The 12,885-nt window shown below is 40.5% G+C and overlaps 1 protein-coding gene across 1 annotated transcript in view; it reads left to right on the forward strand.

Moving 5' to 3' along the window:
• amotl1 (angiomotin like 1) overlaps positions 1-12,885 on the forward strand; it is a 73,998-nt gene that overhangs the window by 20,636 nt on the left and 40,477 nt on the right. Inside the window, exon 4 of the mRNA XM_078403142.1 lies at positions 3,709-3,982. Coding sequence (XP_078259268.1) covers positions 3,709-3,982 — 274 coding nt within the window. The remainder of the gene's footprint in view (positions 1-3,708; positions 3,983-12,885) is intronic.

The raw sequence follows: 12,885 nt of genomic DNA on the forward strand, positions 1-12,885 counted from the left end.
TTGAGTTCCAATTGAAGTGCTGGCAGATCTGATAATTTCAAAAGTTTAATTTAGTAGTCATATTTACAAATGACAAGAGATTTTGAAAAGAGCGTTGTGATGGCCTACACTGAGTTTGCCACAGCGAGTCTGTATGACAAGCTTTACAATGACCAGAGGTGGCAAACTAAGTTTTGAGTGGAGCGAGAAGTGGGTGAAAGATTAAGATTTTGGGTGCTGGCTCGAAGGGCCGAATGGCCTACTCCTGCACCTATTGTCCATGATCTAAAATCATTTTTTTTTTAACAACTAACAATCCTGTTATATTGCAGGGGACATTGTAGTCCCTACAGTGATTGAGGTGAGGCAGATCCAACAAACTGGACCTAATCTTTAGGTTAGAGTTACAATGTGGAAACAGGCCTTTTGGCCCACTGAGTCCAAGCCCGCCAGCAATCATCTCTACACTATTTCTATACACACTAGACAGATGCAAATTAACCTACGAGCCTGCACGTCTTTTGAATGTGGGAGGAAACCGGAGGATTCAGAGAAAACCCATGTAGTCACAGGAAGAACGTGCAAAGAATGTACAGATGGCACCCATAGTCAGTGTAGTGGCCAGCTTTACTCCTTCCTTATAAAGTCCTTAAGCTTACTGTTTGACAAAGGAATGGGAGCAGTGGTTCTTGACTCAAATAACAACAACAGAGAGATCTTCACGACGTGGCTGTTAGTTAGTCGTTTATTGAAGCAAAATACAAAACAGATTAGTTTATCTCCCGTCGTTAACATGTTTGTTTGTATGTCGTAAGAACTTAGTTTCTCACCGACACTCCATCATATCCTGTAACTTGCTAAAATCTTATTATCTTAGCAGGCTTGACTTGTATGGCTGCTAAGACATTATCTTAGCAGCTCCTAGTTTGTCACACACTGAAGCATTACGTCAGTGCTGGGCAAGTTATACTAATGATCTGGCCCTGCACATGGCTCCTCCCAGTCCATTTACATAAGCATAGTATTAAACTCTTGGTGTCCAAAAATAATACAACAGGATACAAAGTAATATAATAATATGCAAAATAACTACTAAACGCAAAATGGCTCCTACAGTCAGGATCAAACTCGGGACTCTGGCGCTGTAAGGCAGCAAATCTACCGCTGCGCCACCGTGCAGCCCTCAGTACTCGCGAATATAGTAAATACAAAGTTCTGCTGTGGACTCTGGATTTTGCAGTCATCGTGACTAACCCAAGTATAATTTATGATTTTACAATTACGTTAAGGTTATTTGCCAAATGGACTCGATCATACATAACCTAAAATTTGATATGAGACGGGAATTGGCTAGGATAGACTGGCAAATGGTACGTAAATGATTGACGGTGGAGATGCAATGCAAAGATTTATGGATCGCGTGGATGTACTACAAAAATTGTTCATACCTGTCTCGCGAAAAAATAAAACGGGGAAGGCAGCTCAGCTGTGGCTAACAAGGGAAATTAAGGACAGTGTAAAATCCAAGAAAGAGGCATGTAAATTGGCCAGAGGAAACAGCAACTGGAGAACTGGGAGAAATTTAGAATTCATCAGAGGAGGACAAAGGGGTTAATTAAAAGAGGAAAATAGAGCATGAAAGAAAGCTTGTGGGGAGTATAAAAACTGAGTGTAAAAGCTTCTTTAGATACATGTGAAGATGAAAAGATTAGTGAAGACAAATGTAGGTCCCTTCCAGTCAGAAACAGGTGAATTTATAAAGGGAAACAAAGAAATGGCAGACCGGTTGAGTACTTTGTTTGTGTCTTCCTTAGTGAAGACAGAACCAATCTGCCAGAAATACTAGGGGACTGAGGATCAAGTGGGAGGGAGGAACTGAAGGGAATCCACATTGTCAGGAAATGGTGTTAGTTAAACTGAAGGCAGATAAATCCCTAGGGCCTGATGGTCTGCATCCCAGAGTACTCAAGGAGGTGGCCCTGGAAATCGTGGATACATTGGTGATCACTTTCCAGTGTTCTATAGACTCTGGATCAGTTCCTGTGGACTGGAGGATAGCCAATGTAACGCCACTTTTTAAGAAAGGAGGGAGAGAGAAAACAGGAAATTATATTCCAGTTAGCCTTGCATCGGTAGTGGGGAAGATGATTGTCGATTATTAAAGATATTATAGCAGCTCATTTGGGATCGGTCAAAGTCGGGATGGATTTATGAAAGGGAAATCATGTTTGACTGATCTTCTGGAATTTTTTGAGGATGTAACAAGTAGAATGGATAAGGGAGAGCCAGTGGATGTGGTGTATCCGGACTTTCAAAAAGCCTTTGACAAGGTCCCACACAAGAGATTAGCGTTCAAAATTAGAGCACATGGTATTGGGGGTAGGGTATTGACATGGATGGAGAACTGGTTGGCAGACAGGAAGCAAAGAGTAGGAATTAACGGGTCCTTTTCCGAATGTCAGGCAGTGACTAGTGGGGTGCCACAAGGCTCAGTGATGGCACCCCAGTTATTTACAATATATATTAATGATTTAGACAAGGGAATTAAATGTAACATCTCCAAGTTTGCGGATGACACAAAGCTGAGTGGCAGTGTGAGCTGCGAGGAGGATGCTATGTGGCTGCAGGGTGACTTGGATAGGTTGGGTGAGTGGGCAGATGCATGGCAGATGCAGTATAATGTGGATAAATGTGAGGTTATCCACTTTGGTGGCAAGAACAGGAAGGCAGATTATTATCTGAATGGTGTCAGATTAGGAAAAGGGGAGGTGCAACGAGACCTGGGTGTTCTTGTACATCAGTCACTGAAAGTAAGCATGCAGGTACAGCAGGCAGTGAAGAAAGCTAATGGCATATTGGCCTTCATTGCGCGAGGATTTGAGTTTAGGAGCAAGGAGGTCCTACTGCAGTTGTACAGGGCCCTGGTGAGACCACACTTGGAGTATTGTGAGCAGTTTTGGTCTCCTAATTTGAGGAAGGGCATACTTGCTGTTGAGGGAGTGCACCAGGTTAATTCCCGGGATGGCGGGACTGACATATTATGAAAGAATGTGTCGACTGGGCTTGTATTCAGTGGAGTTTAGAAGGATGAGAGTGGATCTTATAGAAACATATAAAATTCTTAAGTGGTTGGACAGGCAGGAAAAATGATCCCCATGTTGGGCAAGTCCAGAACCAGGGGTCACAGTTTAAGAATAAGGGGTAGGCCATTTAGGACTGAGTTGAGGAAAACCTTTTTCACCCAGAGAATTGTGAATCTGTGGAATTCTCTGCCACAGAAGGCAGTGGAGGTCAATTCACTGGACATTTTCAAGAGAGAGTTAGATTTAGCCCTTAGGGCTAACGGAATCAAGGGATGTGGGGAAAAAGCAGGAACGGGGTACTGATTTTGGGTGATCAGCCATGATCATATTGAATGGCAATGCTGGCTCAAAGGGCTGAATGGCCTACTCCTGCACCTATTTTCTATATTTCTATGATACTAGGTCACCAGGATATATTGGATCTGGTGAACCAAAGCTAGGGTAAAGGAGGAGATTTGAATCATTGTAAATGAAGAACGGTGGTACGATTCAAGAAGGAAATGCAAGAGTTTAGTTCTCAGCTATGTAGTCATGGCCATCCAGATGTTGCGCGACTTAAAGGTCGGAGTAGCAGGATGCATAAAACTTGCTCTGCTTTATACACATAAACTATGTTATTGTCAATGTGGTTGCTTTGTTTTTCCAGGCAATGCCAGGTGTTTTGTCAACCACAGCCATTGCAGCACCACAGTCCCATGTCTTCCCAGAGCACCTTGGAAAGGACTCAGTTGCAACTGGCAATAATACCGCCTGCTTCTCCCCAGCCCCAGCCAGCATCTGTGACAAACCAGCAACTTTCAGTTGACGCGGTTTCAATTGTGGCACGTGCGCAGCAGATGGTGGAGATGTTATCGGAAAAAAACCTTGCCCTGCGCCAAGAACTGGATGGTTTCTGTGAAAAGACTGCAAAGCTACAAAAGGTACTGTGGTTCTTTTGTTCTTTCAGATTGAAGTCAAGCCAAGTTCCGAAGGTAGTTCATTGTTAAGGTATTTGCAGCAGTTGCTAGCCATATGACTTACTCTGTTATATAACCAATTTTCTAACAGCAACATTACTGCCGTCATTAATTAGCCTAAAGGAACAGAAAATATAGCCAATATAAATGAAAGCTGTGTAACGTGAAAACTAAAACCTAAAGACATTGCGATTTTAGCAAATGTTTTTTTTAACTTTTATTGCAAGGATAAATAAAATAATTTCAAAATTTTATGAACATGACCCTGATGTTGAATCCCACTCAACAGGAATGATCATAGCTAGGTGTAACAGCACCTTGTGTGATTGTACTCAAGTTTTCAGTCACAGTTGATGATTCTATTCCACTATTCAATCCAGTATTACTTCAGGGCTGCTAGGCACTTCCTCAGCATATCCAGTCCATTTCATCACCATGATAAATACATGCATGTTGTTATTAAGCACAGGGGCCAAATAGCATCAATTAAAAAGGTTGTGACATGGTCCTCCAGCTGAACTAGGATGTGTAGGTACTAACGCACCGTTTAAGAAATATTTGAACAGGTACATGCCTAGGTTAGGTTTAGAGGGATATGGGCCAAACGCAGGCAGGTGGGACTAGTGTAGATAGGACCTGTTGATCGTTGTGTGCAGGTTGGGCTGAAGGGCTTGTTTCCATGTAGTATGACTATCTGCAGACTGATTTGCTTGTTATTCACCTTAGAAAGGTAGATTGTGGATCTTTTTAAGTATTCAAAATGTACTGCGTTCTTACCGCTTGTAAAGTCCTCCAAATTTACCATCACGCCTCTCAAATGGATCCATGAATTGACAAGGCCGGTCCTGGATGATATCCAACGTTTCTGAGCTGATCTTAAGCCAGGGCTTTTATTTATTTCCTTCATGCCATTATGCTCCCATCTGCATTTGCCCCTCCTCACATGTTGAGCATTTAACTTGGTGCTTCTGTTTTGCATTCTGAGTCCAATTGAAACACTGCATAAGGTGGAATGAGTGACCAAGCTTACAATTTGCACATCTCGAGAAAAAGACATGCACTACGACGGTATCATGTTTTAAAATAAAACGTGACTTGACAAAGCATGCCTTGCATCTTGGGCTATGCTAAGTTTGTTGTTATTGATAGAATGCCTCAACTGATAAAGATTAGTGGTAATAACCAGCATTCCTGCACAACACTAATTTTTTCTACTATTTTCATCACTGTGGTGTTGTTGGGCACATGCAATGTGTTGGAGTGTTGCTATGAACAGATGCAGAGCAGTTTGGCACACCAGGTCCGCGCTGACCAACGATCCTAACACTATCCTACACACACTAGGGACAATTTACAGTTTTACCAAGGCAATTAACCTACAAACTTGTACGTCTTTGGAGTGTGGAAGGAAACCGGAGCTCCCAGGGAAAACCCACGCAGGTCACGGAGAGAACATAAAAACTCCGTACAGACAAGCAACAATGGTTAGGATAGAACCCGGGTCTCTGGCGCTGTAAGGTAGCAACTCTACCGCTGCACTACCGTGCCGCCCTGTTCTTATGTTAGAAGCATCAAAAACAGGAAAGTGCAGTTTTAAATTGGTTTTGGTATATTATTGTTGCGTGTATCTAGATAAAGTAAGCTTTATTTTGTGGACTATCTTGTCAAATTATACTAGACATGACTACAATCAAGCCAGACAAAAGTAACTTAAAGGAGTGGAATGATTGTGGTGAATGATGGTAGATCCTCTTGTGGCATGACCTTGCAAAGATTTGCCACGCTCTGGCAGCTTGCCATAAGGGCAATAAAAATTAAATCAGTAACTAATTTTGTCTCAAAGAGATATTCATGAAAATCCTAAAATTTAGATAGCTACCATTTTTTTTTACACACCATTTATTCAAGATGTGGATATTGCCACAAAGGTCAGATCTCGCCACCCAATTGTCAACTATAAAATAGTGGTAAATTAACCTTAAACCATTAATGTCCGAGAAGTCAAGGTACCCTTGAGTGTTAGTGCAGGAGTTCCACAATTTTGAAGCAGCACCTGAAGAAATGGCAACAAGTTAAAATGGTGCAATACTTAGAGCGATATTGTCCCCCTTGTGCCTGCTGCCCTTGGCTTTAGTGTGAGAAGGAGGAGATTTAAAGGAGAACGAAGTGGTATGTTTGTTTACTCAGAGTAGTTGATACCTGGAACATGCTGCCAGAAGAAGTGGTGGAGATAGATACAATAACAATGTTTAAGAAACATTTGGACAGGCACTTACATAGGCAAGATATAGAAGGATACGGTCCTAATGCGGACAAGTGGGATGTAAATAGATGGGCAAAATGGTCAGCATGGACATGGTGGGGCAAAGAGGTCTTTTTTTTAATGTTCTATGACTCTGATTGATTTGGCAAAGATTTTTTTTAAAAAGACTGATTGGAAACATCCATCATTGTGAATCGGAAAAAAAGGGGGGGGGATATTTGATATTTGAATTATCACCAGCCGAGTGGGATGAAACATTTGTAAGTTGTACGTAAATGTTTTGATCTGGTATTTTTCATTTTGAAGAGTAAACGAGTATGATCATTCCTCCTGCATATTTTGAATTCTGCCTACATCTGTTTAATATAGTACTAATAAATAGAACGTCAAGATCCAAGAACATTTCACGAAACCCATTACACAAGGCAATTCGTAATTGTCAGTTTTGAATGTATGCCAGCTACCTTTCCAGAGGACATAGGTTCAAGGTGAAGGGGAAAAGATTTAATAGGAATCTGAGCGGTACCGTTTCACACAAAGGGTGGTGGGTGTATGGAACAAGCTGCCAGAGGAGGTAGTTGAGGCTGAGACTATCCCAATGTTTAAGAAACAGTTAGACAGGTACATGGATAGGAGAGGTTTGGAGGGATTTGGACCAAACCCCGGCAGGTGGGATTAGTGTAGCTGGGACACGTTGGCCGGTATGGGCAAGTTGGGCCAAAGGGCCTGTTTCCACATTTTTTTCACTCTGACTCTACCTCACCAAATAGGTAAAGCTGCTAATTTTAAATCTTTTTTTTTTTTTAAGATAAATTTTTTATTGGAGATAGGTACATAACTTACAGTCATACATTTTTAAATTGATAATATTGTCAATTATTATTATATTGTCTCCAATACCTTTTGCCCCTTTTTTTTAAAAAACTAGATAGAACTAAAGAAATAGATGAAGTAAAGAAAGAAAAGAGAGAGAAGAAAAATAAAAACAAAAACAAAAACAAATTATAAAGATAAGGAAAAAGTTAGTTAAAGAAGAATGGAGAAATTTATTAAAATAACAAAAACTTCCTTCGAGATATATTCGTACATTTCAAAGTATAGCATTTCATCCATTCTTTAGTCCGAGTGCTAGTCAGGTTCCTGTGCTGAACCATTCTGACCCTTTAAGTAATCAATAAAAGGAGACCATGTTCCAATGAATAATTCCTGTTTGTCCAACAGGGAAAATCTGATTCTTTCCACGTTTAAGGTCTCCGTCATTTCTATAATCCACATTTTGATTGTGGGGGCCGTAGGGCCTTTCCAAAATTTTAGAATTAATTTTTTTCCTGTTATTAAACTATAATCCATAAAGTTTCTTTGTGTTGTTCTAAATGTTTGATTTAATTCTAATATTCCGAGTATAATTAATTTTGGATCTGGGTCCAATTGTGTGCTGGTTACTTTAGATATTATGCTAAAAATATTTACCCAGAATTTTTTAATTTTTATACAGTTTGCAAACATATGAAATAATGTAGCTTCTAAATGTTGACATTTATCACATTTAGGTGAGATATGTTGGAAAATTTTATGTAGTTTTGTTTTTGAATAGTGTAACCTATGTATTACTTTAAATTGTATTAGAGAATGTCTGGCGTTTAGTGAACACTGATGTATATGTTGCAAACTTTCTTCCCAAGTAATTTTAAATCTAAATGTACTTTTTAATCCGTCAACGTCAGTTTGTGCAAAACCCTTTCCTGCTCTATCTATTCCATCAGTAATACAACATAAACCAACATAAACCAATCGAACCGCAATAACAATTTCCCCATTTTTCTAAACCTGCTTTAAATTTTACTTTCTTTTAATATATTTTTTCTTTTAGAAACTTGTAACTCTTAAATTTCTGCCTAGTATCTAATTTTCCTCTTTGTCCCTCTGCCCATTCCCTATTGCCCTCCAAAACTGTGAAGTACCTTAACTATTGGGTGCAGGTTATTAATGCTGCAATTTAGCACTTTTGATTAATAGGTAACAACTCTGTGTCAAAGAATGGGCGTGTCCTCCACATTTCTAAGTTAAGTCAGGTTAATTAAGTAGAGTTGCCACATAACTGCGTCAGTTCACAATTTATTTATAATGAACTTGCCTCTGTTATCAGGCTTCCGAATGGTCGTCCCATAAGACACGGTACGGTCTGATTCACCTCTACCCCATTGAGAGCATTGGACTTTGTCTATAGAACTGATGCGCGACAATGCTGGGAACTCTATTTGGCACTTTGTATCTTCCCCTTTGCGCTATCTTTTGTACTTGAGTGTAACTTGATTGTATTGACGTACGGTATATCCGATCTGTTAAAACAAAGCTTTCACAGTACCTCGATACTGTGGGCAATAATAAACCTAGATCTAAACCTGTAATGGACATATGGAAACATTTAGGCTCTTGTAATAAAATCGGTGCAAACTCGCTCTTCTCACCTCTCATAACTATTGAGTCCTTTTAAAAAGAATGTATTCATGAACTGCGCTCAGTTCAAAATGCATATATCAAAAATTGTTTTTTACGAGATCATATTTCAGCCCTGCTAAACAGTGGAGCATGGGTGTTTTCAGACAGCAATCTGCTGCATGTGATCAGAACAACATTTTTATTTCCCATTAAAGTTAATGGGATACATGATGCTTTTGAATGTGGGATGGGGTAAAGCTTTTAAGGAACCACTAGTTAATGACCAATGGCATTTTTGCTGTTTAACAGAGACAGGAGCTATTAGCATCCTCTTATTGTTAATAATTATTTACACAAATAATGTTGTCATTTGGGCAGAAAACAGCGTCATATTCCTCCTGATTTTTATCGCCATCGAGCCAGAATATGCTAGTGGCTCCTGTCTCTATTTAGCTGCAAAATGTTTCAAAGCAATTTACTTTAGAAGTTGGGGTTGAATTTCTCACCTGCTGGGAAATTACTTTAGAATGAGTTTCTCTCCACTTTGTAGATTATATTTGTATTCTTTCTCTTATTTGTTATATTCACTGAGAATATTTTTGGTTTATCTGGGCCCAAGAGTGATGAATGAAGAGCCGGTTATGATTTACTGTGTCTATCAACTATCTCTTAAGTAGTAAAATACCTGTTCATGATGGCATTGAATTAGGTGCCATTGGAGATCTTCTGTGATTGAATATACTATTTATAGCACCAGTGATCCTGTGGTAATGTGCAGGCAATCCACTTGGCAATGTTACAAATTCTTTAGAGAAGCTAGAACAGACATCTCCAACGAGGCTGGCCCGGTGGGGCAGAGGTAGAGTTGCTGCCTTGCAGGGGCAAAGATCTGGGTTCGATCCTGACTACGGATGCTGTCTGCACGGAGTTTGTACGTTTTCCCTGTGACCGCGTGGGTTTTAACATAGAAACATAGAAAATAGGTGCAGGAGGAGGCCATTCGGCCCTTCAAGCCAGCACCGCCATTCATTGTGATCTTGGCTGATCGTCCCCAATCAATAACCCGTGCCTGCCTTCTCCCCATATCCCTTGATTCCACTAGCCCCTAGAGCTCTATCTAACTCTCTCTTAAATCCATCCAGTGATTTGGCTTCCACTGCCCTCTGTGGCAGAGAATTCCACAAATTCACAACTCTCTGGGTGAAAAAGTTTTTTCTCACCTCAGTTTTAAATGGCCTCCCCTTTATTCTAAGACTGTGGCCCCTGGTTCTCGACTCGCCCAACATTGGGAACATTTTTCCTGCATCTAGCTTGTCCAGTCCTTTTATAATTTTATGTTCCTATAAGATCCCCTCTCATCCTTCTAAACTCCAGTGAATACAAGCCTAGTCTTTTCAATTTTTCCTCATATGACAGTCCTGCAATCCCAGGGATCAATCTCATGAACCTATACTGCACTGCCTCAATTACAAGGATGTCCTTCCTCAAATTAGACCAAAACTGTACACAATACTCCAGATGTGGTCTTACCAGGGCCCTATACAACTGCAGAAGAACCTCTTTACTCCTATACTGAAATCCTCTCGTTATGAAGGCCAACATTCCATTGGCTTTCTTCACTGCCTGCTGGCAATCATGGCCAGAGAGTGTCACTGTGTGGCACCTTATTAGTAATGGGGCCAACAGATACTTTATCCAAGTTTCATTTTTGCTCAATGAAAAGAATAGGAAAAAATAATGGGCACAGGGAAGGATTAACTATAGATGGCTGGGTGTTTACTTATTTCCTTCTATTATGCTATTTAGAGTGCTAATTTCCTATAATGGTTGAACGATCAAAGTCAGACTGTCTGTGGCTGATATATATTGATTTGTGGTGGTTAGATCCAATGTGGCATTTGTACAAGCACAGGCATAATGGATAAAATGGCTTCCATCTGACCTTAGATTACAACACTGTGGAAAGGAATGTGCCCAGCATTGAATGAGCTTCTTTTGTTTCATGCTTTATGCTCATATTTGCTACAGTACAGCATGTTTTAGCAGATAGCATTACAGGTCAAACCAAACTAGAAGTAATTTCAGTCAGGGCCCAAACAAAACCAAATGAATTACAAATCTGTTGGACCTTTTGTTTTTGTCCAGAGATCTAGTCTGTCCGACAGAAGTTGTTTGATGCAAATGATTGCCTGCCATTTTAAGATTCCAGTCCAAATAAAATGTTTTGTTTATTTTAGATTATTTAGATCATCGGAATTTCTCCAAGTCATTTTCAAAGTCTGGACGCAGAGCAGAGTTTTTAATGAAGTGCTCTCTTTCTATTTCTGAATCTAATGAGTAAATTGCAAATGCACGGACAAATCAAATTCAAGTTGCATGACAGAAGTTTTGTTAAATAGATGTACTGAAGCAAGTAGCAAAGTGTGCCCATTTGGATATTCTTTGATTTAATGCAGCATACTGTCTTAAAATGATTCAAAGTATGAATATCTGATGGTTTCTCTTGTCCTTGGCAGAAAACACACACTGCTGTGATAGTTGGCATCAGTGTGCTGAGGTTTTAAAAATATACATTATTAAACCTGATTTAATCAGTGAAATGTAACATTGCTATAGTGGTAGTCTAGCCCACCTCCAATATTGTTTACACATGATGCTTGGGTGAGGATCTTTGTTTCTCAGGTTGGTATAGTTTAATATTTCTATCATATGATAAAGCCAAGTAGAGCCAGTGAGATCTTCATGTCAAGAGTGTTTTATTGTCATTCCCAGGTAGAACAATGAAATTCTTATTGCAGCAGCACGACAGAATATATAAACATAGTACTCTGTAAACAATATAATAAACGAGAAAAAAACGTCAGTGTATGTATATATACACACATATATACAGATTATTATATAATATGTATGATCATAAAAAACCCCATCAAAAGCCAACAAACAATAATAGTGCAATAATAACAATAATAGTAAGCAGATCATAGACAAATATGAAGAAAGAGGAGGAAAGAAAACTGCAGATGCTGGTTTAAATCGAAGGTAGACACAAAATGCTGGAGTAACTCAGTGGGTCAGGCAGCACCTCTGGAGAGAAGGAATTGGTGAAGTTTCGAGTCGAGACCCTTCTTCAGACTGATGTCGGGAGGGGGCGGGACAAAGATAGGATGTAGTAGGAGACAGGAAGACTAATGGGAGAACTGGGAAGGGGAGGGGAAAGAGAGGGACAGAGGAACTATCTCCTCTCCCCTCCTGAACGTACAGCCCTCCACTCACTCTGCAGCAACCCCGACTTAGTTATCAAACCCGCTGACAAGGGAGGTGCCGTGGTAGTCTGGCGCGCTGACCTCTACCGGACTGAGGCCAGACGACAATTCTCAGCCACCTCTTCCTAATTATCCTTGGACCATGACCCCCCTAACGAGCACCACGCCTTAATCTCTAACACCATCACTGATCTCACAACTTCCGGCTCTCTGCCCTCTAATGCCTCCAACCTTATCGTTCCCCAGCCCCGCACGGCCCGATTTTACCTTCTCCCCAAAATCCACAAACAGAACTGTCCTGGCAGACCCATTGTTTCTACCTGTTCATGTCCCACCAAATTAATTTCCACCCACCTCGACTCCATCCTATCCCCCCTGTTCCAATCCCTCCCTACCAATGTCCAAGACACCTCACATGCTCTCCATCTCCTCAATAACTTCATCATATCTTTGTCCCGCCCCCTCATAACAAGAGGAGTTGAGTATAGGAGCAAAGAGGTCCTTCTGCAGTTGTACAGGGCCCTAGTGAGACCGCACCAGGAGTACTGTGTGCAGTTTTGGTCTCCAAATTTGAGGAAGGATATTCTTGCTATTGAGGGCGTGCAGCGTAGGTTTACTAGGTTAATTCCCGGAATGGCGGGACTATCATATGTTGAAAGACTGGAGCGACTAGGCTTGTATACACTGGAATTTAGAAGGATGAGAGGAGATCTTATCGAAACGTATAAGATTATTAAGGGGTTGGACACGTTAGAGGCAGGAAACATGTTCCCAATGTTGGGGGAGTCCAGAACAAGGGGCCACAGTTTAAGAATAAGGGGTAGGCCATTTAGAACTGAAATGAGGAAAAACATTTTCAGTCAGAGAGTTGTGAATCTGTGGAATTCTCTGCCTCAGAA

Source organism: Rhinoraja longicauda, chromosome 7, assembly GCF_053455715.1.
Source record: "Rhinoraja longicauda isolate Sanriku21f chromosome 7, sRhiLon1.1, whole genome shotgun sequence".
Taxonomy (NCBI): Eukaryota; Metazoa; Chordata; class Chondrichthyes; order Rajiformes; family Arhynchobatidae; genus Rhinoraja; species Rhinoraja longicauda.